We start from the raw sequence: 27772 nt of genomic DNA on the forward strand, positions 1-27772 counted from the left end.
CAAGCTATATGGAGCTGGGGCCACCGTGGGCAGCTGGGCTCTGGTAGCTTCAGACTCTGGCCCTTCTGGTCCATGGCCATCCCAGGCTGGAAGGGATGGTATGCAGAGCAGGTGATTGGGTTCCACTGAGGTCAGTAGAGGCCAATATCCTGGTGTCTCTCAGCTGCCCAGCTCTGCCTCTCCCCCTGCACTGAAGAAACATCTTACATGTCTCATCTCGTGTCCAAGTCAGCCTTTTGCCTCTTTCTTCCACAGATTATTTCTGAAGTCACTGCAGGGATGGCTCTTGGGGACAGGGACAGTGAGGGATGCAGTGGGAGGCCCACCTCTCTCCCTTCTGTGGAGGCTGAGCATTCCTCAGCCCCACCCAGCCTAGCCAGCAGCCAGGGACAGCCCCAGGTCCAGCCTCTGACATCCCCTCCCCTCTCCTCCCTGCTCCCCAGGGGAAACTGGCATCGGCAAGTCCACACTGATGAACACGCTCTTCAATACAACCTTCGAGACTGAGGAAGCCAGCCACCATGAAGAGTGCGTGCGCCTGCGGCCCCAGACCTATGACCTCCAAGAGAGCAATGTGCATCTCAAGCTGACCATTGTGGACGCTGTGGGCTTCGGGGATCAGATCAACAAGGATGAGAGGCAAGAGGCGGGAAGGGCGGCCCTGCCCAGTCTCATCCACACCCCACCCATGTGGGCCTTGGTTCTGACCCTCTGCCTGAGCACTCCTCACTCCCAGCTGTCCCCATATGAATGACCAAGTCCCATACTCTGTGGGGCTGGGGAGGGCCTGTCGGGGAATATCTGAGGTCCTGAGGGGAAGGAGTCAGCCCTTGTACTTAGACAGGGATCCCTAGGCTGTTTGTCTCTAGGGAGAGAGGGCCTGCAGGAGGCTTGGCTCAGAGGCCCGCCTCCTAGGTGATGGGGCTGTCTGTAGTTACAGGCCCATAGTCGACTACATCGACGCGCAGTTTGAAAACTATCTGCAGGAGGAACTGAAGATCCGCCGCTCGCTGTTCGACTACCACGACACGAGGATCCATGTGTGCTTGTACTTTATCACGCCTACTGGGCACTCTCTCAAGTCCCTGGATCTGGTGACCATGAAGAAACTGGACAGCAAGGTGTGCCCCACACTGTTCGTACGCTCCGAGGCCTCCATTGGAGTGGGGTGTGCTGGCTGCAGTGCGATCATCCACTGTGGTGTCCAGGGGCTTACTGGTCACTGGCGTGCTGATAGGCCTCTTGGCTTGGTCCTCTCTCTCTTCTCTGTCTCTACTGCACTAGTGGGATCCACTGCACTAGTGGGATCTCTGTCTCTACTGCACTAGTGGGTCCCCACTGCTCAGGGCTTTTTCACCAGAGCTCTGTCTCCTGGGTCTGGCCCTGAGCCCCTTTCTTCCAGCTGAATTCTTGTTCTCAGCCTTCTGGCTCCTAGCTTCCTTCCCCTCCCCCTAGAGTTGCCTCCTCCCTCCTCCAACCCTTTAACTCTCTCCCCAGAGCGTCCCAATTCTCTGCTCATTCTCTCTCTCTCAATTCCTAGTTCTTCCACTCCCTTCCCTTCTTCTGTCCTTCCCGCTGTGAATTTCCCTTGGGTCCTCCTGCACCCACGGAGGAGAGGGGACTTAAGGCCCAGAACCGGGAATGTGTGTGAGGAGTAGAGACTGAGAAGACAGCTTCATGGGGATGGCAAGAAAGGCTTGGGGTCCTGGAGGGCATGTGACCCCACCGTCACCTGTCTGCTCTCGTGATTGCCTTCCCCATCTCAGGAGTTAATTTTCACTGTGAAAAATGGGGCAGCCTTAGCCTGGGAGATTTCTAAATCTTCTTGTGGCTGCTGCTGGTAGGTCATCTGACCTGCTTAGGTGGGAGTTCAGTCCCCCGCCACTGCTTGTGTCGAGCCCAAGGCTGGTTAGGACCTCTAGAGCACTCTAGGTCAAAGCTGGGTATGCCCAAAGGACTAATTTGGGGGCTGGATGGTGGTCTGAGGGAACCAGGGCTGTAAGACATGCTGCCACTGGTTGTTACAATCCATCAGCCCCCAGTGACTGGGTTCAGGCTGGGACTCCCCATGGGAACAGCTCCCTTCCTGCCCCCTGCCTAGAGATGTGGCCTGGGCAGGGCTGTCCACCATCAGAGAGCCACTAACCTGCTGCCCCTTCTCCCCTGATCCTGGCAGGTGAACATTATTCCCATCATTGCCAAGGCTGACACCATCTCCAAGAGTGAGCTCCACAAGTTCAAGATCAAGATCATGGGCGAGCTGGTCAGCAATGGGGTCCAGATCTACCAGTTCCCCACTGATGACGAGGCTGTCGCAGAGATTAACGCAGTCATGAATGTGAGTGTTGGGCAAGGGCCTCAGGGCCCTGGAGCCAGATGGCTGGCAGCCAGCACAGATCTCTGACACAGCCCCGGGAGACTCTTGTTCCCTAGGATCCGGCCTTAGTTTCTCCAGGAAAGATGGGTGGGCATCTGGAAGCCAGCTGGCCCTGTGTCCTATAGACAAGGGACAGGAGGAGTCGGGTATTGGGCTGGTATTGGGGCTTCCCACATTTGAGTTTCACAAGATAGAGAGTCAGGGTGGGGACCTGAAACCTGTGGGGGTGAGCAGACGGGATGCCAGGGCTAGGAAGAGGAGAGTCAGGCCCACAGGTCCTTTGAGGGAACTTCTAATGGCCCCTGGGGAGCCCGAGGGCTGAAAGAACACCCTAGAACATGAAGAGAGCTGGGAAGTGAGCATCTGGCCACGCCTCATTCAGCCCAGGGCTCACGCGTCCTCTGGCCCCTTTCTAGGCACACCTGCCCTTTGCTGTGGTGGGCAGCGCCGAGGAGGTGAAGGTGGGGAACAAACTGGTCCGAGCCCGGCAGTACCCATGGGGAGTGGTGCAGGGTGAGTGTGGTGGGGAGAGCACAGCCCCAGCTCGGGGCCCACGCTTAGTCTCCTGTCCTGCCTTGCTGCCTGTTCACCGCTGCCCCGCGTCGTCGTCCCTGTGGCCCTCTGTTGCCTCCTGCCTTTGGAGTGTGCTGCTAACCCTCTGGCTGCTGTCCTGCGCCCTGTCCTCCCGTGCCCGCCTGTGTGCCTGCCTGACGGCCCGTGTGCCCTCTGCCTGCAGTGGAGAATGAGAATCATTGCGACTTCGTGAAGCTGAGGGAGATGCTGATCCGGGTCAACATGGAGGACCTCCGCGAGCAGACCCACAGTCGGCACTATGAGCTCTACCGGCGCTGCAAGTTGGAGGAAATGGGCTTCCAGGACAGCGATGGGGACAGCCAGCCCTTTAGGTGACAGCCTGCTCACGGAGCGAGCCTGTCTCCCCAGCCTGAGCCAGCCTCGCCACACTGCCGTCTGCTTCTGGGGTTTTATGAGCCATGGAGTGAGGCTGTCAGGACCCCAGCACCCTCCTGTGCCCAGTGATTCTGCCTCTCTGGCTCTGCCTACCCCATTCCACCATAACCCCACCCTGGGCCTCTTTTCTCTGCATCTCCACAGTCTGCAGGAGACCTACGAGGCTAAGAGGAAGGAGTTCCTGAGTGAGCTGCAGAGGAAGGAGGAAGAGATGAGGCAGATGTTCGTCAACAAAGTGAAGGAGACAGAGCTGGAGCTGAAGGAGAAGGAAAGGGAGGTGAGTTGGGGGCTGGGGGCTGTGGTGAGGCCAGAGTCTGGCCAGGCGGCAGGAGGGCCTGGCAACTTCCCGGCCTACATGGAAGCCTGGGCTGCCCCCTTCTGCTCGCAGCTCCACGAGAAGTTTGAGCACCTCAAGCGGATCCACCAGGAGGAGAAGCGCAAGGTAGAGGAAAAGCGCCGGGAGCTGGAGGAGGAGACCAACGCCTTCAACCGCAGGAAGGCCGCGGTGGAGGCCCTGCAGTCTCAGGCCTTGCACGCCACCCTGCAGCAGCCTCTGAGGAAGGACAAGGACAAGAAGAAGTAGGTGGTGGGCTCCCTGCCCTGCGCTGCCTCTTGCTCTCTCCTAAGTGCTCACTCTGTCCCCCTCTCTGCTCCTTCACTTCGACGTTTGCTCTCGCTCACTGTCACTTGTTTACTATTTCTCTCTTATTTTCACTGGTCCTTTCACCTTGTTCTTGCTCACCTTTCTTTTTCTTTCACTAGCGATCTAGATATCTCAGGATCCCCTCCCTCCCTTCCTCCCTTCCTCCCTTCCTCCCTCTTTCTCTCCCTCTCTCTCTCCTTCTCTCTCTCTCGCTCTCTCTCTCTCTCTCCTTCTTCTGCAGCCTCCTCAGCTGGGGCGGTGAAGGCTGGGCCACACAGGCAGGGAGTGGCCCCTGAGAGGGTGCAGGGGTCTCGAGGAAGGTCTTTCAGGCCAGAAGAGGGACAGGGCCTGGGGAGGTCAGCATTTCTTGACAGATTCCAAAAGCTCCTGTGGTTTCTGCCTGGACACTGGTGCATCCCTGCTCCCCCCAGTTTGAGGCAGTGGACATCGGACCCCTATGGGCTGACAGCCAGTGACTGAGACTTGAGCCTAGCCAGCACTGACCCTATGGTCACTACTTGGACCCTATGGTCACTACCTGGCAAGAGGAAGGACAGCAGCTCCCAGTTGGGGCTCTGTGAGTCCTGCTAGTGAGAGAGGCTGCCCCACAGGCAGAGGTTGGAGCTGTTTTTCCGGAGGGTAGCCTGGAAGGAGAGAGAATGGTAGGGGATGGCAAGGAGGCTTTTCTCAGTCTCCAGGAGTCAGTCACCATGTTGGCCAGGTGGGGGCAACGCTGAGTCACTTCTCCTTGGAACTTTTATCATAGCCTGTCTCTACACTCTGGCCTAGAGTCCAGATGCTCTGGCTTCTGGGGATGTCCCTCTCCTACCCACTTCATTCAGTGTCCCTTCCACATCACACTGTGGGGCTCTCATCTATCCCTGTGTCTCCCTGCCCCTGGCTCATGTCAGATACCTTCCTTTTTTGCCAGCCTAGGAACTAAGCAGGTTTACCCATCTTGGCCCTCATTCTTGGGCTCCGGGGGATCCCATTTCCTCCTGGACTGCTTGAGAATGTGTGTGCCAGGCCCTTCCTTTCTTGGTGGAGTGGATCCCCGTGGTTAGGGCCATGCAGTGCATAGCTAGCTGTGGCCCTGGGATGCTACTTCTGGCATTAGCATTCCCCCTTGCCCCCAGTATTGTATTCCCTGACACACATGCACCCATGCACACACATACATGCACGTGTACACTATTTTACTCTCTCCTGCCCCATCACACACACATACTCAGGCACATGTCTACCAACACGCAGTCTCCAGACAGATGCACAGAGGCACAGATGCATCTAAGGAAAAGAAATGTAAAGAGCTTCTCCCTGGGAGAGGCAAAGAGGACAAAGCCAGGCATTTAGGAATGGGATGCTAGTTCTCAGTCCTAAGGCCTGTCCTCTGCTTTGGGACAGACCCATCTCCTTTCTGTGGTTGGGGGCGGGGAGTGGGGTGGCTGCTGACAGATGGCCCCATCCCAGTGCTGGCTCTGCTAGGACAGATGAGCCCCTGCCTGTCCCCAGGAAGGACCCCAGCCCCACTCTTCCCCTCAGCCATGTGAATTTCCCTTCTGCTTCGCATTTGCTTCCAGCACTTGTCCCAGGTCCTGCTCTTGGCTTGGTGAGTGTGACGGCTCTGTGAATTGGAACTTATGTGGATTTCCAGCTAGCAGCTCAGGAATCTGGTTTTTCCTAGAAGGGGTTACTCAGGTTTGTGACCCAGGTGCTGGCACCCAAAGCACTTTTCGCCTGTTCTTTGCCAGCTTGGCCCAGGCTATCTTGTTAAAAGGCAGGCAGAGTCCCCTAGGAAATAAGCTATGGAGAGACCAGTTAGAAACGAAGACAAGGACCTGCGGCCAGGTCAGGGTCTGAGGGCCGGTGGGGGTACAGGGTGGCTGCAAGGACACCCGCACAGCCTCAGGGTGGGGACTCGCCACTGGTGTCAGGTCTCCCTGCTTTTCCCCTGTGGCCTGGGCCTGGAAAACAGGTCTTATCTGTTTGCCGGACATGCCAGAAAGCTTCAGTCAATTTGGACTCTGGGAGAGAGACCTTGTGGAGGCCAGGAGTAGGTCAGTGGAGTAGCCAGGAGCACCCCTTCCTCCTGCCCTGGTCAGGGAAACGGGGTGAGTCGGAGTGCATTTGGGGGGCGGTATTCACGACCATTTAGTCGAGTGGCTTTGATTGGTTGTATTCTTCAAATTTTAATCCACTTTTGCAAAATGGCTTCCCAATCAGATCTTGACCCTCGGCCTGGGACGCCACAAACTGAAGTGAATTATCTGCTTTGCTCGTGACAAATGCCAAACTGACTCCCTTTCCCAGTGTCCCTCTTGCTGTCTTTTGCTTCTGTTTGATTTGGTCGTCTGCGTATCTTTTAATGTGTCTGTTTTTGTTTTGTTTGTTTTATTTTTATTTTTCAGTTAACGCACGCACAGACTTACATGTCAAGAGCGGACTTTAGACTTTCATGTGTTAAGTTGCTTGAATTACACCTTGTGACCCTTCTCCCATAACATGATGTGAGGACGGACTGGGAGCCGGTACAGACTCCAGTGTTTACAGCCTTGCTCTGTCCCCTGCCCCAACCCCCAGGCTGCCCTGGGCCTGGCGGGCCACCCCTCTCTATGCAAACATGTCAAAGCCATGAATGCTGGAATCCAAAACTGATGAGGTTTATTTTTTTCAGAGCCAGTGGCTGGTCTTCCATTTACAGTGTCACTATTCCTTGATGGAGCAGTTATGTGCCGCTCTAGCGAAGGCCCCCGCCGGCGATGCTCGGCCTAGTTGTTCAGCGTCAAGATGGCAACTCGTGCGGTGCCTTGGGTGTGGCCGCATGGTCTGGTGTACATGCTGCAAAATTTGCCCAATTCCCTTTCGTTTTAATTTTCCTAACCTAGAGCTTAATTTCAATAATAACTTTTAAAACACTTCTAAATTTTTATTTTGGCACGAGCGTAAAAACATAATATCCTCTCCCATTATTTTCATAAGTAACACAGATTCCCTGATTTTTAAAAACTAAAAATAACTCTAAGCCTTTCTTATGTATAAAGTATCCCTATAATATATAGGGAGAGGTGGATAATAAACATCCTGTAATGACAGTGTTTGGAATTTCTTTACGGATGAAAGTGGAACATGAACAAGACCACGTCCAGTATTTTCACTGTGAATGTAAATGGAACAGCAGCCCAAAGCCGTTGTCTGTGTGCCCCAGAGGTGCTACCTATCAAAAGGGACCAACTCCACGTGTTTGTGTTAAGTGTTTGACCCCAGTAAAGACCCCCAAACCAATCCTGCGAATGCCAGATGCCCAGAGTGCTTGGCTGGGAAGAGGTTTTTATCTCAAGGCCCTTGTTTCCTTTTTCCTGGCTGAGTCACAGGGCAAAAGATGAAGGTGTCTGATATATGTGGCCAGTTTAAGAAAAAACTACCAGGAAAGGAGTTTTCCCCCTTTCAGCTACATTTGTAAGGGGAAACATTTTTAAAGAAGTACCAGAAGCATTGATTCTTCTATGTTCCTGTTGGTTTGCAAGCCATTAAGAGGATCAGGGTTGAAAATATGGCCCGATAAAATGAGAGGCGAAAACGAATAGATGAAAGAAAGGATTCCATTAATGTTGATAAAGCTCTGTGCAGAGCACAGGCTCCCTGAGTAAAGCCCTACCTTGAGAAGCAGGTTAGTGCACTCACTGGCTGGGTGCCTTAGGAAGCTGCACTGATTGCTTTTGGATTGGTAGTTCATGCCCTCCATCTTCCCTCCCATCACCTGCTGTATTGATTTGCAGGACCAAGTCCTGGCTTCCTCCTGCCCTTCTGAGATGGTGTTTCATTCAGAGTGGGGTGGAGGGGTGAGCTGTGTGTGCCCACCAAGGCACAGCTAGAAAAAGGCAGCCTTTGCATGTGAGGGGCTCTGCTCACCAAGAGCAGGGCAAGTTGTATGCTCAAAGTGAAAATTCTCCCAGTGTTGTAGATCCAGATTTTGAGGGGTAGAAACTTGAACTATTTGAGAAGGCTTCTTCAAGAAAAGGAGCATGAATACTCAGTTAGGTACGGGGCTTTGGGAGGGGCCTTGAAGATTAGACTTTCTTAGCTTCCCAGTAAATCCACCTCTGGTTGTAACTGATAACTGATAACTGATGCTTCACTGTGGGTATCCAAACAGGTAAACCAGCCTACCTAAGGCAGACGTGGACTGTATTTCTGAGGATGAGGCTGCATGACCCAGTGGGTTTACTGGTTATATAAGAAATGAGGACTCCTGCTTCACGGGCCAATCTGGGGACTCCAGGTGGCAGATTCTGCCACCCGTCCACCTGCCGGCTGCCCCCAAGGCATACTGGAAGGCCAAAATTGTGGCTGGTTACCTGCCTGCAGGAGATCTCTGGAGAGACCTGTCATTGTTGCACTTTCTGGGGTCTGAGCTGCCTCCACAGGTCCCATCAGCTTTAGTGAACCTCACTGCACCTCCCTTTGCTATTTGTGTTTGGAATTTTGTCATCTTTAGCTGAGACCAAATTAATCCTTGGTGCACAAAGTGAGCTAAAACTTGCCATTATTTAACAAGCTACCCATCACGGAATATGACCTCTGCCTGCAGGGTCTGATTTGCCCCTCTTTTTCTTTGTCATTATCATCTGTTATCATTAGTGCTGTCAGTAGGATCATGCTGGCATTTACTATCATGTCTTTCATGAACCAAGTTAGTTTTGGGTGGAATCGCCGTATAATTTATTGTCCAAACTGAGTTGACTCATGCCAGCTCAACAGGCATAAGCCAGAACTGTCTCAGGCTAACCGGGAGGTATGGTCATCCCAGTTGGGGATAACCTGAGCCTAGGTAGTTTATGATGGTGCAGACTGACTGCATATATGTTTGTATGTCTATATGTGGGTTCCCTGTTAAGTGGGGCTCATATTATTGGATAAGAGGCCCCGAGGGAAGTGCGGCTTGCTAGTCTGTTATGTTAACATGCTTTTCTAAAACTGCTTCACGTGTTAATTCATTTACTCCTTCATTCATTGACTGTTTTTGTTCCTTTCCATTCACTTTGTACTTTTTTTTCCATTAAATTTTGCATTTATTTTGAGTTTTTTTGTGGTGTCTTTTTTTGGGCAGTAGCTTTTCTAATTTAACAAGTTTTCTAGCCTATTAATCTGCTACAATTATGGTAAAATACAGCTTGTCTTTTTTGTGAACTTTGTGGGGTTGATCAGCTTCTATAGGAATTAAGTTTTAATTGTGAATCCTGTTATGGGCATCTGTGGTCTTGAATGGGTGTGGGATGGAGGAAAGTCATAATTAGGAGAGAGAAAATACAGCCTATGGTCCAGTGAATAGTAGATTACTGGGTACAGGAATGAGAGGAGGCAAACCCTGCCCTTGGAGAGTTTACATCCTTGTGGAGGAGGCTTGACATGGGACAACTAACATTTGAGTTTTTATTGTGTGCCAGGCAACATTGCTCTAAAGTACATTACATGCATTAATCCTCTAATCTTCATAATAATTCTATGATTAGGTACCATTTCCCCCCATCCCCCATTTTATAGCTAAGGCACAAAGAGATTAAGCAATTTTCCATGGTCAAGCAGGTAATAACTGGAGAAATTGGGATTTGAATGTTAATAACTTGTATCCTAAATTCCTGAGTTATAGCTGCTCTTTGGCAACCCAATGGGATGATGGAAAAACAGAAATGTGGCCAGTATTAAAGTGTGCAGTCTGACTATGTGAGTTGGTGGACCTGAGATGGTTTTGTAGAGGTGGGATGCCCTGGCAGGTAGGCAGATACCGGGTTGAGGTGGGGCACACTGGTTGAAGGAAGTGATGACAAGTGCTCGGGTCCATTTGCTGAGGTGCTTTCTCCGTTGGGCACTAGGCTAAGTCTTCACCAAGCTTTGAGGGAATCTCTAGGAAGCCAGCGGGAGAAGGGCCTTGGTGGAGGGAACAGCATTGTACAACTTGGCTCACCCATTTGAGGGAAGTAATATTTGGACAAGTTTAAGGAAGGTGCATGATGCTAGCCTACCTTGCACTTCTCGTAGTCCATCTGAGGCTTCTCCCATCTCCATTTTCTGCAACCACAGGCCTTTACCAATCCCTGCCCTTCTGTAGGTGGGGGTGAAAGGAAGATAGATTGTATCCATGTTTCTCCCACCACAGTAATCCCTCTGAAGTGGGATATGAGTTCCTAATTTCAGAAAAAATGTTGGAGGGTAGGATAGGACTTAGGACCCCAACACAAGCTTGAGCAGCATAAAAACTTTTTGACTCACAAGTGGTACTTTGGCAATACGGAAGTTTGGTACCCAAAGAAGAAGAATGTTATTTGCAGAAAGACAGTAACAAGGCTGTCCATTATCTCAATACTGGGGCTCACCGGTCTACCTTCTTTTTCCTCCAAGAAACTGAAAGTTGGGTTAGCTCTGGGGACCCAGCTTATGTCCAGGGTTACCTGGTGAAGAGGTCCAAATAGCTCCCAGCAGAGAGAGACTGAACTGGTGTAGGCCCTTGAGATGAGCCCTGAGCCCACCCACTATAGTGCCCACTCAGTGGAAAGAAGGAGGTAGAGGATGGTCATGGCCACCAGTGAGAGCTGTGGCCATGACCCACATGCTGCCCCTCAGCATCTCCATCTGTGCTGGACCAGAGGACAATTATCGATAGGACCAGGAAATGCCATCCAGCTATATCTGACTGGAGCAAGTCTAAATGCATGGTACTCAATACGAGTAAAATAAAATTCAGACAGGGTTGCAAGGGATAACAGTTTATTTTTACAAAGGATCCAACAAGTAAATTTGTTTCCAGGAAAGGTAGAGATTTGTAATGACTACAGTGCAGATACCTTCAGGGTATACCTAGGCCTTGGCCACTTTGCACCTAGTACCAGGTCAGAGTCCCCATGGCTTAGCACATTTACAAAACACTGTACACAGTGGAAAGACTTCACAAATCATCTCTAAATGTGTGGCTCAGTCATTCACATCCCCAACACTACTTACACAGCCCCAGCTGGCATCTCTGCCAGCTGGACTCCACTGCTTAAAGAATGGCTCTATAGTGTCACAGCTTCAGAGAGGCAGCTGGCTTCTCCCTCACAGCCATGCTAATAACCTCCTCCTCCTCCTGGCAGCACAGTGGCTGGAGCAGGCTCGGCCTCAGAACCTGCTCATCTCAACAAAATGGTCTAAGAATTGCACCTCCCCATCACAGGAGTCACACCTTATAATATTCTTTAGCACAAAAACTCTAAGCCAATCAACTACTTTGCTTAAGAGTAACGAAAGAAAAAATATTTTTAAAGCTTGCTCAAGTTACTGCACATTAAACAAAGTGTACTTTATAATCCAGCCCTTGTAAAGAAAGGACACAAGTCATGGCCAAATCAAAATAAATCTATCTGGAGAGACTGTCCTATTTTTGCAGTGTCAGGCAAAATGGCTGAGACCTGAAGTGCTGTGCATGTGCTTGGTAGAAGCCTGGGAAGCTGGAAGGACCTGGCCAGCTCTGGGTGGGGCAGCGAGGACTGGTCAGTCTGAACCGTCCTGGCCCTTCAGCCCTGAGCAAGGCCACCTCTGGCCTCATACTCCAGTTATTCTGGGGGCCAATACCAGCCCTTGGTGGAGAAGAAAAACTAAGCTGCGATCTGAGTAGTCATTCATTCCTGGGTCAGGCCCAAGGGACAGAGGGAAGCAGGGGCGTGATAAGCCAGACTACCCCCTACTGCTAGTGACCCCAACCTCCCTTTTCCCCCTTACTTTCTTCTAAGGACCCAGGAACTTTTTCTCAGTTGTCCTTCCAGGGCCTTCTTCCTTTCCTATTACAGGACCCATAAAGCCAAGAATTTTGAGGAGGCCAAACAAGGAGAGGTTGCCATTACATTTTGAAGGGCGCTGGGGTAAGGGCACAGGCTGGCACATGAGAAAGTTGTCTGTGCAGGAGGAGGACTAAAAACTTCTCAGCTGCTGCTTTATCAGTGCCCTGCAGTAGACCAACTGCTCAATACTGACCTGTAATTAAAACAGAGTGGTCAGCCTTGAAGCGGAACCATTTTACATTCTAAGGCAGGAATCCCCAACCTTTCTGGCACCAGGGACCGGTGCTCCTATGAGAATCTAATGCCGGATGATCTGAGGTGGAGCTGAGGCAGTGATGCTAGCCCAGGGGAGCGGCTGCAAATACAGATGAAGCTTCACTGGCTGGCCCACCGCTCACCTCCTGCTGTGCAGCCCGATTCCTAACGGCCACGGACTAGTACCAGTCCATGGCCCAGCGGTTGAGGACCCCCATCCTAAGGATTGAGCAGCTGAGTGCCAAAATGTTAGGATGGAGCAATTTTAGGAAGGTCCAACCATACAACTTGAGCACATTAACCCCACCATCTCAGGGACACCCATCCCCCAACTCAGTAAAACTGTCATGAGTCTAACTGTGCATTCCATCCTACGCTGTCCATCCTGAGGGATTCTGACACCTCAGTGCCTGCTACCATAGACTCACACAGAGGGTGAGGGGTCTGAAATTTATACTCCCCATACTAAGCTCAGGGTTGCTTCCTCCTGAGCTGGACATATCCTCCCATCCTCTGGGCTATAAGGGCTGCCACTGAGATAAAGCTTCTCTCGCAGTCAGAGAAACCCATCCCAACTGGCCCAGTGAAGGGAACGTGTGCCCCATACTCAAGTCCAGAGGACATGCCAAGCGTGGAAAGTCTAGCCTTAGGCAGACTTTTCACAGAGTCATCATGGTCAGAGCATCTTCTGTAGTCCAGAGGCCAAGAAGAGCCATGGGTACCCTTTGGGGGACAGAGTACGAGAGCTAAAAAAAAAAACCCTGGAAGTTCGGTCTGGGGCAAAGTTGATGTCTACCTCTGCTTTCTTCAGCAGATCAGATGTAGGAGCACAGCAGTCGGGCATGAGCCTCTCCAACTCTAAGGTGATGATGACCAAGGCCAGTGTGGAGCCCTTGAACTGCAGCAGTTGGTGGCCCGCCATACAGTGCTGCAGCTGCCTGGTCAGGGATGCGACGTGGAGGGAAGGCTTCCTCTGAGGCAGCAGCTCCACCATGTGGGGCCAGGCCATGACCACCAGGGCGTGGAACTGGAGATTGTGGTTTTTAATGTTAGAACAGAAGACCCCATACTTTTCATATATCAATGACCAAAAGTGCAAACGATTTAAATTTCCATCAGGGAACATCGTATGTTGCCCAACCCCTTTCATTCCCAGCCATGGCCCCACAAGGGGCTGGAGGCTTAAAGCCCATTCTGTGGCCAAGCTGAGCTTCAGCTTTGGAGAGGAGAGACAGTCTGCTTTGTAACATGGCCATAAGGAGTCCAAAGTACCCAGATGACACTGTTTCAATTCTGAAAGAATAGAAACATCCTCTTCAAGATTAAGGTAGCAGAAAAGTTACTTGTATCAGCTTGACATGAGAAGAAACTCTGCAAGTTGGCAACAGTGGCCAGTTTTCATGATGAAACAGCCCTTAGTGATATAATCTCGCTTCACAACAGACCAAAACCCCATGCCATTTCCACATTGCATAATTTTGCCTTACTAACATAATCATATCCTTAAGGATGACCATCATTCCCTAACTAAAACAAATATAGACTAATACGATATTTTTTAAGTGCCAGATCAATATGGTCTAAAGCCTCAATAAGGATTGTGTGTAGGTGAACAAGACAGCTCAGTGAATGTGTGTAAAGTGTAGCAAAAGCAGACAGCTTTTTATGTACAGTATTCATAGAATGGAAAGTTAAATATTTTTGCAGTGTGTATTTAAGAGAAACTCACCATAATAGTGCCGTCTAAAAAATCTTTGTAAAGTTAATTTAATGTCCTTTAACAGTGGGAGTCTGGTGGAACTGTGTTGGATTTAAGATATATTTTCACTGTCCGTATGTTGTGAGCCTCGTGGGTCCTTACTCTGGTGCATGTGCAAGGATGTGTGCACGCCTGCGCTTGGCCGTCCTGTGTTGTGAACAGCTGTTCCAAAGGCACACACGAGTCTAGGGTAGACTCTGCAAACTCCTCAGACTTACTATGGTCAAAAAGTCCAGTGGCGTCCCAATATAGAGGTCCCAGTGCAGTTCGTCCAAAATAGCCAGCTCCATCTTCAGCAACTCATTTGGGGAATAGCCAGAGCCATAGTACTTTATGAAGTCTTTTATGCGTGGAATTAACTGTAAAAAGAAAATAAAGCGGCCAAAGCCCTATGTCATGTCGTGGTAGCTTTCGTTTTCTTATCCATGGGGGCTGGGCAGCCGTGAGCCTAGCAGAGTTGTCTTCTGGTGCCCTGCCACAGAAAATACTCCTGAAAGAAAAAACAAGCTCTAGGCTATCTGTCAAGTCCCCAGGTAGTTGTGACAATGCGTAGTGAATGTCACATTGTCACCTTCTGCAAATGAGTTTTGATCCCCAGCTGTACTCCAGCTCATACTCAAAAGTGCTTGGAAACTGGGGCTGTGCCATCTTCCCTATGGGGTTCCGGTGTCCAGTGAACCCAAGGAGGGGACGGCAGGACCCCTGGGAAACTACAGTTACTCACCCCAAGCTTTCCAGGAGCTGTGGGCTCTACCTATGCCTGTTCCCAAGCCCTGCCACGACTACTTGTAGAGAAAAAAGTATGCTTTTGTGCTTCCTGGTCTGTACCAGACAGGCTCAGTTTTGGCAACACCATAGCTGCAAACACATTCCCTTCAACCTTGATTTAATGCAGTTCAGTTTTGGAAAAACTATGACTTTTTCCCAGAGGGATTAATAAGGCTTATCTCTGAGTAAACATTCAAGTACCAAGTGCATTAAAGACCCGGTCCTACTTTTTTAGATAAAGTATTACTATAAACTCCAGAAATACTTCTTTTAAAGGTCATTTACTTGATTTTTAGTTGGAGAGGGGAATAAATTATATTCTAATAAACAAGGGCTAAAATCATCTTTATTGAAGGTTTGGAACTGGACACTAGCCACTTTTTCTGCCCCCTCAGACCCTGAGATCAGCTAAGGGAGACCCTGTGGAAATGGTAGTGGTTCCACTATCTACGAAGGGGGAGAGGTTGGAAGGAGGGAGGTCTGGGAAGGGTATCAGGAGAGGATCTTCTGAACAGAAACCACAATGAAATTGAGAAGTTCACGCAAACCTGAAGCACTTGTGGAGGCTTCTTCTCCATCTCCTGCCCCTCTCAGAGAAGGGTCCCAGAGTCCCCAAGGACCAGTTTCATTGACACGGCCAAGTCCTATGGTCTCAAGCAGCTTTCTTAGATGTAGTTTCTGGGGGTGGACATTAGGCTACATGATTTGGGAGGCCCTTTTCCTAGTTCAATAACAGATGCCTCTGCTCAGTGAGAGATGGCATCTGGCATCAACCAATGAGGCCAGATTTATCTGCCAGGAAGTCAGGCCTCTAGGTTTGCTGGGCCAGGAGAACTCAGCTGTTCTAATCCCCTCTTTGTGGGGTTCCGGCATCCAATGAGCCCAAGGAAGAGACAGCAAAGTCCCTGAGAATTAATGACTTGTCCAAAATGCCCACCGTTCTCGGGTGCACAGGAACCTCGAATGCTCTCGCATTACACCCCTATACCTCAAAAGCATCCCAGAGCAGACATCCAGGGATGCATACCTCCTCTTCTTCGTTAAGCTTTGCTGCAAGTCTCAAGGAAGTGATTGAAACACAATGGAGTAACCTCTCTTTTACCTGTAACGTGGAACACAGTTGAGCAGAATATGAATGTCAGAAACAAATTGTAAGGAAAAAAACGAAAAAAAAAAAAGACTGATTATATTCCTCCACAAATAAGTTAGTGCTATTTTTAGATTTCATCAGGAATATGCTCCTGTTAACAGAACCACTCACGGAAGGAGAAGGGAATATGATACCTTCTCAAGGAACACATAGTCCCATCCTGGCTCAGGCGGAGCAAGACAGGTCCAGACAAGCACATCCTACCTGTTCACACAGCCTTTTCCAAACTAGGGCCTCTTACTCTCTCCAAGTCCACCCCCCAGCCAGCACACCTGAGCAACAGGCACAGGTATTGGGATGTGGAAAGATTCCAATTCCAGTTCTACCAGCAAGTTACTTAGTTTTGAGCATCTGAGATGGCTCATCTCTAAAGCAGCCATGGGGATCAGAGGTCAGTTTCCTCTCTCATCATCTGTCACCATCCTTCAGAGTGCTCCCTACCTTTATTGAAATCAGGAGGCGGCGGAAGATAGTGAGAGCCAGGTTAAAAGTGCCCTGGGAGAAGTGAAAGATGTTCTCCAGCCATAGGAGCTGCAGCACAACTTCCTGGAAAGTGTCGCCGAACTCCACCTGCTGAAAAGGAGTAGGGAGGGCGGAGAAGGTGGTTGGTGATCAATCTTGGTCCAAGGAGCTGCCTGCTTAGGGTGACTAGAAGGGCTGTGAGCAGCCCCTTCACCTTAAATCGCAGCGGGATGGAGCCCCTCCCTGTCGCTCAGCGGCTCAGCGATGCAGCCCCATCCCCTTACTGGTTTTCCGTCCAAAGCAGAGCTCCCCGACCCACACTGGCCCTCTTCCCAAGCACCTGTTCGAAGGGCACCCCCTCTGTGAGAGAACCAGTGAGTCATGCCTCGTGTGGGGACGCACCTGGGGAAGGGCCCGGCCTCCAGGTTGCAGCTCACCTGAGCGCGGGTGCAGGTGGGGCCCGGCCGCGTCCCGTGCACGCGTGAGGAAGGGGATGCAGGTGCTCCCGGGAGGGCCCCGCGGTGGGGACCGGTACCTGGGGGCGGCCGCACGGCCACAGGCGTGCCTCGCGGCCCAAGGCCAGTTTCAGGTGGGCGATCAGCCGGCGCTCGTCCAGGAGGCCCTCCGAGTCACACGGCACCAGCCGGCGTTCCTGTCCTGGGGACGCGGGCGGCGGAGCCTGAGCGGCGGCGGGGCCTGCAGCCCGCGGGGTCTGCGCTGACTGACGCCGGGGTTTGCTTCGGGACGGCTGTGGGAGCCTGGCCGCTCCGGGCTGGCACGCCTCCGGGAGCCTTCTCTGGATGGTTGCGGGGAGAGAGAATTTCCACGGAGGCGGCGGGAGAAGGAGGCTCACGGCCATTTCCTCCGTACGCTCGTTAGGACGCCGGCCCGGATGAGGGTCTGATCTCACCTCCTCCAAAGCAGCCCGCTGCGACGGAGAGCGCGCGCACGAGGCCATGGCGGGCGCCGGAGCCCAGGTCAAGGGCGCCGCTTTGCCGGGCGTTTTATAACCCAGAGCTGGGGCCTCGCTGCTGGGCCGCCCCGGGAATGAGTGGGCGGGGTGAGCCGGCCCACTCCTGCTTCACTGAGAGCAGACCCTGGCCCGCCCCTCCTTGACAATCGCTCTTGGGGTGATGGGCACCGACCTGGGACACGGAGGGACGGAGCTTGCAGGTAGGCAAGGGACCCCCTCTCTACCTCGCTCCCACCCCGCGCACCACTCTCAGAGTCCCGAGTCCGGATTGGGGCAGCTGGCACCAGCCTTGGAGAGGGACACCAGGCCACAGACCTGCTTCTTTCCTCAGCCGGACAGGGTCGGCATGGAGTTCCTGACTCGCAGTATGATCTCGTGCATGCGACTTGACCTCCCAGAGCCCCTGTTACCTCTTCACTAAAGAAGACACTATCTCCCTCACAAAGTAGACCAGTTATGCATACATACATTTTTCCATTCAGCAGTTATTTACTAAGACATTGCCTGCAATGTCTCAGGCTCTGGGACATAACAGAATAAAATATATAGGGAACTTACATTCTGCTCGGGAAAGACAGACAATAAACATGAGTAGAATACATGGAAATCCCACAATTCAACTCTTAAATGCCCATCAGAAACACACATGTGTGCACCAAAAGATACCTGCTATTGTACAGAGCAGCACTATTTGTAATAGCCCCAAACTGGATGCAACCCAAATGTCCATCAATAGTTGAATGAGACAAATTGTGGTCTATCCACACAATAGAATATTATTCAGCCATTAAAAGTACAGAACTACTGATATATGCTACAATAGAGGAAAGTGTGTAAACATTCTAAGTGATAGAAGTCATTCACGAAAGACCATGCTATATATATTTATATGGAATGTTCAGAACAGGCAAATCTATAGAGACAGAAAATAGATTGGTGGTTACCTAGGGCTAGGATGTTAGTGAAGACAACATCCCAGGACAAGGGGGAGTGACTGCTATGAGTAAAGAGTGTCTTTTAGGGGTGATAAAAACGTTTAAAATTGATCGTGGTTATGGTTGCACAACTCTGTCTATATAGTGAAAAACCTTGAAATTGTACAATTTAAATTGATGAATTGTGTGATATGTGATTATATCTCAATAAAGCTGGGTATATGGATATATAATATATATCCTATATATTGTATATCAGATGGTGATAAGTACTATGGAGAAATATAAAGTAGGAAGGGGAGATAAGAAGACTGGGGTTGAAGGTTGAAATTTTAAATATATCATGGTAAGGCTCACTGAGAAGGTGATGTGTGAACAAAGACATTCTGAAGGAGCCGAGGGAATCAGGTGGATATGTAGGCAGAGAGCTTTCCAGGATCTCAGTTTGGATCTGGGCTCTATCACTGCCCATATGTATGACTTTGGATGAGTTACTTAACGGCCCCATGCCTCAATTTCTTTATCTGAAAAGAGTTGTTTCTATTGTCTATTAAAATGACCAATAATACATATTTCAAAAGGTCATTATATGAATTAATTTTTACAAAGAAAGTAAAGCACTTAGAACAGTACACTGGCACTAAATAAAATGTTTTATAGTTATTTTTATTAGCTCTTACTGCAAGCACAAAAGCCCTTGTGTTCTAAATGGAAGCATATCTGGAATGTCAATTGAAGTAAGGAGACCAGGTGAGGCTGGTACGGAATACCGAGCAACAGAGAAGATGGTAGGAAATGGGGAGAGAGCTTGCGACATTTTCTCTGTGAGATGGGAAATCATTTGGCAGGTTTTGAAACGAGAAAAGACACTATCTGATTCATGTTTAACACCATCACTTTGGCTCCTGTGTTGAAAACACAGAGGGGACAAGGATGCCTTCAAGGAAAGCAGCTCTGAGCTGTTGTAGTAATTCAGATGAGAGATGGTGGTAGTAGTGAGAAGTGTTCGGATTCCGATTCTACTTTGAAGATAGAGACAAGCTCTGTTGAGAGGTTGGATATTGGGTAGACAGAAAGAGACTGGTTTTGACCTGAGCAATTATCAGAATTCAGGTTACATTGTGATGAGGGAAGTGTGAAAGGGAGCTTTTTATTTTTTATTTTTTGATTTTTGGCAGAGAGTAGTGGTAGGTATGGGGTGGGTGGAAATCAACCTTTCGATTTTGGACATGATAAACTTGAAATGCCTATTACGCATCCAAGTGGAGTGGTGTTTATGGGAGAGGGTTGGCTAAGACGATTATCTGTTCTTTCACAAATATTTATTGAAAACCTACCTTGTGCCAGGTCCTATTCTAAGTCTTATTCTAGGCTCTGGAGATCCTTGTGAGAATACCCACAGAGCTCTTTATGACCTCACCTTCTAGTGGTGAGAAAGGTCATAAACAAGTCAGCAATCAAGCGCAATAATGTATGTAAAGTGTTTAGCTCTCCAGATGGGGCACAATGTACAATTGCTATTGTTGTTTTTAATATTTGGAATACTGCAAGCTCTAGAAAATGGGGCTTGCGATCTAGGAACGCCTCTTTCGAGCCAAGTATTCCCGCCCCAATGCAGGCCAGATTTTTAGTGCCGCGGAATGGCAGCATTGCGCAGGCGTAGCTTCAGTCTGGCGTCCTAGGAGACGGACTTGGAAAGGCTCGCGCAGGCGTAATTCAAGAGGCCGAGGAAGCCTGAGGCCCGGGGATAGGGCGGGGCGAGCTCGGAGCGCGCCTGCGCACAGCGCGCTCTCGCCCGAGGATCCGCAGTCTCGGGGGCGACAAGGTAGTGTTTCGGTAATCTCCCGCCAGCCTCTCCCGCGAACCCGGCGTGGTTGGCCTGCACCACAGGCGGGGACGTCCGCCGGGCACAGAAGGAGCCACGATGCCGGTGAGAAGAGTCGTTCTGCCGCTGTGGTTACTCGTCTCGGCGGCCTGGCCCGGGGGCGCGGCCGTTGCTATGGAGGCGCAGAGCAGGCGGGCGGCTGGGGCGGGGTGGGGCGGGGCAGGGCTGGGCCTGCGGTCCGGGCGGTTGGGGAGCCTGGCTGATGGGCCCAGGACCCGCGGCAGTCCAGCCGGAGCTGGGAGCGGCCGGTGGCAGGCCCTGCCTCCTTCGTCGCTGCTGCATCCCGCAGGGCCTGCGCTCCTTGACATAAAGGCGCTGTGCCAGAGAGGATGCGCTCTCGTTCCCAGCCTTGCCCGCTGGGTTGGGCGTCAGGGAGGGGCCGCAGAGAGTCCGCTTTGGATGTTCCGCACCGGGTAGGGTCTCTACACAGCGGAGGCAGGCTCCCGAAGACAGCAGAGCCTGTCCCTACTTCAAGCCCCTGATTTAGGCTGTCACTTCTGTTGTGGCGCTCCAGCTTACAGTGCAAGGATGTAACCCATAGGTGTCTTTGTGTGCTAGGGGGTAGGAGTGGGTGGTGGTATGTTTGTCTTGTGGGATTTCACAGGTTTTTATTGTGCACTTAGTAAGGGAGCATCGTAAATCCAGTGTAGAGTCAATGGAGAACGCTTGAGCCGATGCCGGTTATTTGCTAATTATGAGGCCTCCGACAATTATTTAATCTTTCCGGGTCCCTAGTTTCCACATAATTAGATTTTCCTCAAGGTGTTGTTATCAGGATGAAATAAAATAACTGCTCAAGAGAACCGAAGGACAGTGCATGACATTTAGTATTAAATGCCCAATATTTGTTTCGTGTTGCTTTCAAGTTATTTATCAGTTCATTCAACAAATATTGGGCACCAACCACACGTTAGGCACTGGAGATACAATACTAAGCAAAACCAGCCTGGTTCTTGAACTTGGGAAGAGAGAAGCTTGCCTTCTTGGGCAGAGGTGAAAAACCATACATGTTTACAGAGATGAAATACTTAACATTAATTAACGAAGTGAATGGGTGGTATACAATATAGTAGATTCTGGTGAATTGTAAAGTGTTGCTATGTAGGAATGCTGGCCTACAGATGTCAGATCATCCATTTTTTCAAGACAATCTGGAAATTGTTATTTGTATGAAATGTTTCAATTTTTAAATTTTAGCAACTAATTCACAAGATTTTTAAATACTATGAGCCTAACAAAAGACATCTGTAGGCTGAATTCAGCCCCTCGACTACCTGTTCGCAACCTGTAGTGCAGATAGAAACATTAAATAACGAGCTATCAAAGTGGAATTGCAACCAGATGTAGGAGAGAGATGAGCGCTCCCAGGGCCTATACAGGCATACCTCGTTTTATTGCGCTTTGCTTTATTGCGCTTCACAGATGTTTCGCTTTTTACAAATTGAAGGCAAGATCCTTCAACAGCAGAAAGATTACAACTTGCTTTATTGCTGCGGTCTGCAACCAATCCTGCAGTATCTCTGAGGTCTGCCTGTACAAGGATTTGACCTGGTCAGGGAAGTCTGCCCAGATGAAGTGGCTAATGAGCTGAAATCTGCAGTATAAGTGAAGAGAGGAGTGGGGAATGTTCTAGACAGAAGGAACAGCACATAAAAAGACCTGTGGTGAGAAGGAGCCTGGTGACAGGCAAAGGCCTAAAAGAAAGCTAGTATGGTAAGAAAGCCAAGCAGAGTAATCTGTGAAATAAGGTTACTTATTACTGTGAAGTAGACATGATCCGGAGCCAGATTTTAAGGCACTCTAAGGATTTTGATTTTTAGCCTCAGATCTGTGAGAAACCATTGAAGAGTTTTCAGTAAGGGAGCAGCACAATTACATTTACATTGAAGCTGACTGCCATGTAGAAAGCAGACTGTAGGGGAACTTAATTAGATGCGGCATACTTAGGAGTCTCTTGTAATCCAAGGTGAGATAATGGTGACCTAGCAGAGTGGTGAAAGTACAGGTGGAGAGAAGTGTATTTTATCGATGTAGTCTGTCCTTGTCAATGACAGTGGCTTGTAGTTGTTTCTGTAATGCTTAGAAGAATATCTGAAATAGTAGGAATTTAACAAGTATCTGTTAAACTAAACCGTTGAACTTCACTTCGATAATAGGGTGGTAGTTTCACATAGATTCTTAATCATAAAATTTCAGAAATTGAAACTTTACATATACAAATATTCATATAGTTAGAGTCATAATAAAACATTTTCCTCTGCTGTTGGACTTTCTTTTGTCAGTTATTGTTGTCTTCTATAAAGAAGATAGACTATTTATTGATATATGATAAGAAACATTTTACTAATTCATTATAGAAAATAAAACTAAGTCTCGGGAACATAGGACCTATTATAATATTCTTGATTAAAGTTGCTAACCATGTTCACATGTTTTCTACAGGTAGGAAACAGGAAGTCAGGGACTTTTGTGCAGAATGACAGTCTATAATACACTGTTCATCTTCTGCTTGACTAGCATTTACTATAAATGTAAATTAGATATTCTCTTCTCTCATTTGTATTGTAAAAGAAACGTTTTCTGTTTATATCTTCTAGTAAGCTTTTTATATATATCTGTAAGATCTTTAATTGCATTTAACAAATATTTATGGAGCGCTTAATATGTGCAAGGCACTGAGATGGCAAAGTAGCCTTTTTTAAATTTTAAATTTAATCTGTTGAAGGTAAAAGTAAATGTTCTTTTCACTATTTGTAAATATTTTCTCCACCAGATCAACAAATCAGAGAAGCCAGAAAGCTGTGATAATGTGAAGGTGGTGGTTAGGTGTCGTCCTCTCAATGAGAGAGAGAAATCAATGTGCTACAAACAAGCTGTCAGTGTGGATGAGATGAGGGGAACTATCACTGTACATAAGACTGATTCTTCCAATGAACCTCCAAAGACATTTACTTTTGATACTGTTTTTGGACCAGAGAGTAAACAACTTGATGTTTATAACTTAACTGCAAGACCTATTATTGATTCTGTTCTTGAAGGCTACAATGGTGAGTACTTTATATGGTTCACTTTTTTAAAATAATTTTATCGAGGTATTATTAATACCCTATAAATCCATCCATTGTAATACAGTTTGATGAATTGTAGTAAATACATACAGTTGTGAAACCATCATCACAATCCAGTTTTATCACCCTCAGAAGTTCCCTTGTATCCATTTGCAGTCCTGCCCCAAGGCATCCATTGACCTACTTTCTGTCTATAGTTTTACCTTTCACCGAAGTTTCATGTGAATCAAATCATATACTATTTTGACTTTTTTACCTGTTTTCTTTTATTCAGCATGATGTTTTTTAAAGGTCATCCATGTTGTTGCATGTATCAGTGGTTCCTTTTTATTTTGAGTTGTACTTCATCGTAGACCACTTTTTATGATCTTTGATGGAAATCTGGTTGTTCCAGTTTTTTGTCTATTATAAATAATGCTGCTATTAACATTCTTTTATAAGTCTTTGTGCAGGTACATTTTAAAGTTTCTCTTGGGTAGATACGTAGGAGTGGAATTGCTGGATCACATGGTTAATGTATATTTTTATCTTTTGAAGAAACTGCCAAACTTATACAAAGATTGTTCGTTTTTCCCCCTGCAGCCAGAACAGTATGAGGGTTCCAGTTTCTGCACATTCTTGCCAACATTTAGATTGCCAGTCTTTTTAATTATAGCCATTCTAGAGGATCTGTAGTGGTATCTCATTGTTTTAGCTTGTATTTTTCCAATGACTAACAATGTTGAGCATCTACTGGTGTACATACAGTTGTAGGGGTGGGGGCACCAACCTCCCATGCAGTTGAAAATCTGTATATAACTACCGCTTATTAGCCATTTATGTATCTTTTTTTGTAAAATATCTCTTAAAATATTTTACCCATTTTAAAATTTGATTGCCTGTCTTATTATTGAGTCCTGTTCTTTGTAGATTCTGGATTCAAAACCTTGACCAGATAAATGATTTGAAAATATTTTCTCCTAGTCTGTGGCTTTTTATTTTCTTAATGATGTTTTTTGAAGCAAAAAAGTTTTAAATTTTGATTAAGTCCAATTTATCAATTTTTTCTTTTATCATCTTTCTTTTGATGACATAGCTAAGAAATTTTTGCCAAACCAAAGACCACAAACATTTTACCTTATGCTTTTATCTAGGAGTTGTAAACATTTTAGGTCTTACGTTTAGGTCTGGGATCCATTTGAGTTAATTTTTATATGTGGTATGAAGTAAGAGTCTAAGTTCTTTTTCTTTCATTTTTTTTTTCTTTTTCTTATATATGGATATCTGTTGTTCCAGCACTATTTGTTGAGAAGACTATCCTTTCCCTATCGAATTAACTTGACACTTTTGTTAAAGATCAACGGATTGTCTATTCTATTCCATGTCTGTCCTGTTTTGATTACTGTAGCTTTACATATGTTTTGAAATTAGGTAGTATACATTTTCTAAATTTGTTATTCTTCAAAATCATTTTGGCTTTTCTAGGTCCTTTGCATTTTTCATATAAATTTTAAGATCACCTGGTCAATTTTCACACAAAAAAAACCCTACTGGGATTTTATTATTCTAACAACATTGAGTCTTCGGATCCATGAACATAATCTATAGCAAAAAAGATTTAAAAAAAAAGAAAGAAAGAAAAAAATCAGTAAAGGGAAAAGGCACATGGGGCGAAGTCTGGCGGAAACGAGAAATAAGCTTCTAAGAGTCCACTAGTGGGTACACAGCATGCACTTAATTCTTCTAGCATTGAGTGTGACAGTACTTGGGAAATGTTATCTGTCAGGAAAGCTCTGTAGCAACTCAGCGTCCAGGGTTTATTGGTGGCTGCTCATGTAAGCACCCTGGGCCTTGCACGTGCCAAGATCCCAGGCTCTCAGAAGAATGAAAGCAGGAATTTAGCATAAACCACCCTGTTTATACACACAGTTTGGACATAGTGAGCCACCCTTATCAGAGATTGGTGGGCACCCTCCCTAAATCCAGCTAAATCCCCAGTTGCCAGCCAAAGGCCAACCTTGAAAGCAGGCTTTTCAAAGGATAGCAGTCTCAGATCTGCTGTTAGCTCTTTTCTGCATAGTAGCATATAGTTGGTCTTATATATTTAAAAATATCTAATCTTGCTATCTTTGCTTAATAATTGGGATATCAAAGCCATATTTAATGTGATTATATGGTTAGGTAGAAATCTATCATCTTGCTATTTTTTTCTCTTTGTCCCATTTGTTCTTCTCTTTTTCCTCTTTTTATGTCTTTTTTTGGATTAATCAAGTGTTTTTATTTTTATTATTGCATTCTGTCTTCTTTCTTGGCTTAAAGCAATACATCGTTGTGCTATTTTAGTTATTTCCCAGGTCCTGTTGGTTCTAGCTGCTAAGTATCTCTGAAATCTTCCCACCTTTCTCATTCCCTTTTGTTGTCAGCACCAACTCACTTGGCCAACCAGCCCTCCAGCTGGTTTCTTCACAGCTCCCCGTGCTTTCTTCCAATTCTTCATGTACAGTATAGCCATACTGACCATGATGTCACTCCTTTGACCAGAAAATCATTCTGTGGCTTCACTTTGCTTTTAGGATAAGCTCCAAAAGCCTCAGTGTGGTCTTCGTGGCCATGTGTGATTAGGTCCCTGCCAGTTTCGTTAACTCTGTCTGCAGGCACCTTCCTTTTCCATCTGTTTCTTCCATTCTGATCTCATTTCATTTCCTCAAAATCTCCATTCTCTTTGTTGCCTCTTGCTGTCCACTCTGATCCTAATTCTTACTCATATTTCAGATTGTGTCTTAGACCTGACCTTTACCAAAAAGCTTTCTCTGACCTCCTCTCCTTTCTTCCTGCATTGATTCTCCTTCCTAGATGATGTCCCTTACTTTCATCTAGTACTCTGTTTCTTATTCCCAACACGCCTTCTGCTTATAATTATTCAACCGGTATCTCTTCCCCAAGATTACACATACACACGTGCACACATCATAAGATTAAGGATTGTGTTTGTCTTGTTTGTCACTGTGTTCCTGGTGTCTAGCACAATGCCAGCCTCAGGTGTGTGGTAAATATTTGCTGAATGAATGGATTTAGCCATTTAAAAAGTTTAAATTGTAATTACCTATAACGTTTTATCATCTTTTTTGCTTTTTTGTTAACTCCCCTTATTCCTTACAGCAGTTACTTAAATTTTTTTCAAACAATGCACTTACTTTAGAATTAAGAAAATAACTACTATTTACTCCACTAGGCATCCGTTGGTCACTTGAAGTAAATTGTTTCATTTGGTTCTTACTATTAATGTGGGGTAGTTATTCTTACCCACATTTTACCATTGAGGAGATGGTCTCTGGGAAGATACTTATCCAGGGTCAAGTGGCTAAAAAGTGAAAATATGTAGATTCACTCTGAGATCTTTCTGCTCTAGAAATTGTATTATTTTGCTGTCATTTTACTGCCTTCTCTAATGTCTACATTAATTAATATATACATTACAAGAAATGTTTTAAAGTTATTTACAGTGTAAGATTTTACATTTAGGGTTTGGGATACTTTTTATTAATCATTAAGAATATCTCATTGACTTTAGTGTTTTATCAGTACTTTGCTCATGTGGCACAGAGTACCTATTACAATTGTTGATAATAAAGGTGAAATTTTTACTAGAATAAATTTTAAATTCAGAGAAGAAATTGCATCATAGCGTCAAGGGAATTAATTTTAAGAGCATTAAGTTCTATAGCATGAGACTCTAAAAAGTCATTGATTTTCTTCATCGTTTTTAGGGACTATTTTTGCATATGGACAAACTGGTACAGGCAAAACTTTTACCATGGAAGGTGTTCGAGCTGTTCCTGAACTTAGAGGAATCATTCCAAATTCATTTGCTCACATATTTGGTCATATTGCAAAAGCAGAAGGTGATACAAGGTAAAAGAATTCTTTTATTTTCCAGTATTGATAAGTACAAACAGAAGCAAGGCATTTAGGTACAAATTTTATAAACAAATTTTAAAACTTCTTATGAATATTTTGCTGTTTTTTATGTTTTTAAAAATTATGTTTTATTTATAGATTTTTGGTTCGAGTGTCTTATTTGGAAATATATAATGAAGAAGTTCGTGACCTTTTGGGCAAGGACCAGACACAGAGATTAGAGGTAAAGTAATTGAAATTGGAGTACTTCCTAAAACAATAGAATGTTTACTAAGTTAAGGTCCTTTTTGTACAAAAGTATTTTTAAGATTTTACTTTTTTTGGATTAGCTAGTTTCACGTGATTCAAAATAAAAATATTGTAAAAATTTATGCATTGAAGTCTTGTTCTTCCCCCATCTGCCCCATTTCTCCCTACCCTAAGATCATCACTTTCAATATCCTTTCAGTGTATATTTATGTAAATACAAATACAGTCCTAGCTTACTCCAAAAGTAGCATACTATGTGTATATGTATAGATCTGCGTGTAGATTCACATGCAGTTATAAGAAATAATACAGAGAGATTACCCTTTACACAGATGCACATTTACACAATTTTCTCCAATGGTAACGTTTTACAAAGTTACATACAGTACAGGATTACAACCATGATATTGATATTAATACAATCTACAGATCTTATTCAAATGCCCCCAGTTTTCCTTGTACTCTTTTGTGTTCTGTACTATTTCATCACATGTGTAGATTGGTTTATACATTATCACATCAAGGTACCAAGCAGTTCCATCACCGAGATGCCTTTCATAACCACGTCCAC

The 27772-nt window shown here is 46.8% G+C and overlaps 3 protein-coding genes across 16 annotated transcripts in view; 2 read left to right on the top strand and 1 right to left on the bottom strand.

Annotated features, from left to right (window-relative positions):
- SEPTIN8 (septin 8) overlaps positions 1-14206 on the top strand; it is a 25907-nt gene extending 11701 nt beyond the window's left edge. For 2 of the 11 annotated variants that reach the window (XM_039879940.1, XM_039879941.1), the window contains exons 3-10: positions 444-639; positions 941-1121; positions 2177-2338; positions 2794-2890; positions 3114-3282; positions 3491-3623; positions 3735-3925; positions 12867-14206. In XM_039879940.1, the coding sequence (XP_039735874.1) occupies positions 444-639; positions 941-1121; positions 2177-2338; positions 2794-2890; positions 3114-3282; positions 3491-3623; positions 3735-3925; positions 12867-13032 (1295 nt within the window). In that variant the 3' untranslated portion in view covers positions 13033-14206. Of the gene's footprint in view, positions 1-443; positions 640-934; positions 1122-2176; positions 2339-2793; positions 2891-3113; positions 3283-3490; positions 3624-3734; positions 3926-5569; positions 5865-6397; positions 7082-12866 lie in introns of those variants that run through there. The other 9 variants (XM_039879937.1, XM_039879938.1, XM_039879943.1 and 6 more) reach the window with 7 other exon arrangements.
- On the bottom strand, positions 13972-17372 carry CCNI2 (cyclin I family member 2). Its single transcript, XM_039879947.1, has 4 exons — positions 16730-17372; positions 16174-16305; positions 15610-15684; positions 13972-14173 (listed from the first exon to the last, which is right to left on the bottom strand). The coding sequence occupies exons 1-4, from the start codon at positions 17150-17152 to the stop codon at positions 14000-14002; spliced, it is 804 nt and encodes a 267-aa protein (XP_039735881.1). The 5' UTR covers positions 17153-17372; the 3' UTR covers positions 13972-13999.
- Positions 17373-19873: 2501 nt separating this feature from the next.
- The window catches only part of KIF3A (kinesin family member 3A), a 37743-nt gene continuing 29844 nt past the window's right edge, over positions 19874-27772 (top strand). For 2 of the 4 annotated variants that reach the window (XM_039879950.1, XM_039879951.1), the window contains exons 1-4: positions 19874-20032; positions 22761-23034; positions 26802-26946; positions 27091-27175. In XM_039879950.1, the coding sequence (XP_039735884.1) occupies positions 20027-20032; positions 22761-23034; positions 26802-26946; positions 27091-27175 (510 nt within the window). In that variant the 5' untranslated portion in view covers positions 19874-20026. Of the gene's footprint in view, positions 20033-20261; positions 20401-22760; positions 23035-26801; positions 26947-27090; positions 27176-27772 lie in introns of those variants that run through there. The other 2 variants (XM_039879948.1, XM_039879949.1) reach the window with 2 other exon arrangements.

This window comes from Pteropus medius, unplaced genomic scaffold, assembly GCF_902729225.1.
Source record: "Pteropus medius unplaced genomic scaffold, Ma_sr-lr_union100, whole genome shotgun sequence".
Taxonomy (NCBI): domain Eukaryota; kingdom Metazoa; phylum Chordata; class Mammalia; order Chiroptera; family Pteropodidae; genus Pteropus; species Pteropus medius.

Excerpts from the sequence above, each read along its gene's own strand:
- CCNI2 (XM_039879947.1), bottom strand. The coding sequence starts at position 17,152 with ATGGCCTCGTGCGCGCGCTCTCCGTCGCAGCGGGCTGCTTTGGAGGAG. Across the intron at positions 16,306-16,729 it reads GGCCGTGCGGCCGCCCCCAG|CAGGTGGAGTTCGGCGACAC; the intron begins GTACCGGTCCCC and ends ACTCCTTTTCAG. Across the intron at positions 14,174-15,609 it reads AGCTTAACGAAGAAGAGGAG|TTAATTCCACGCATAAAAGA; the intron begins GTATGCATCCCT and ends TTCTTTTTACAG.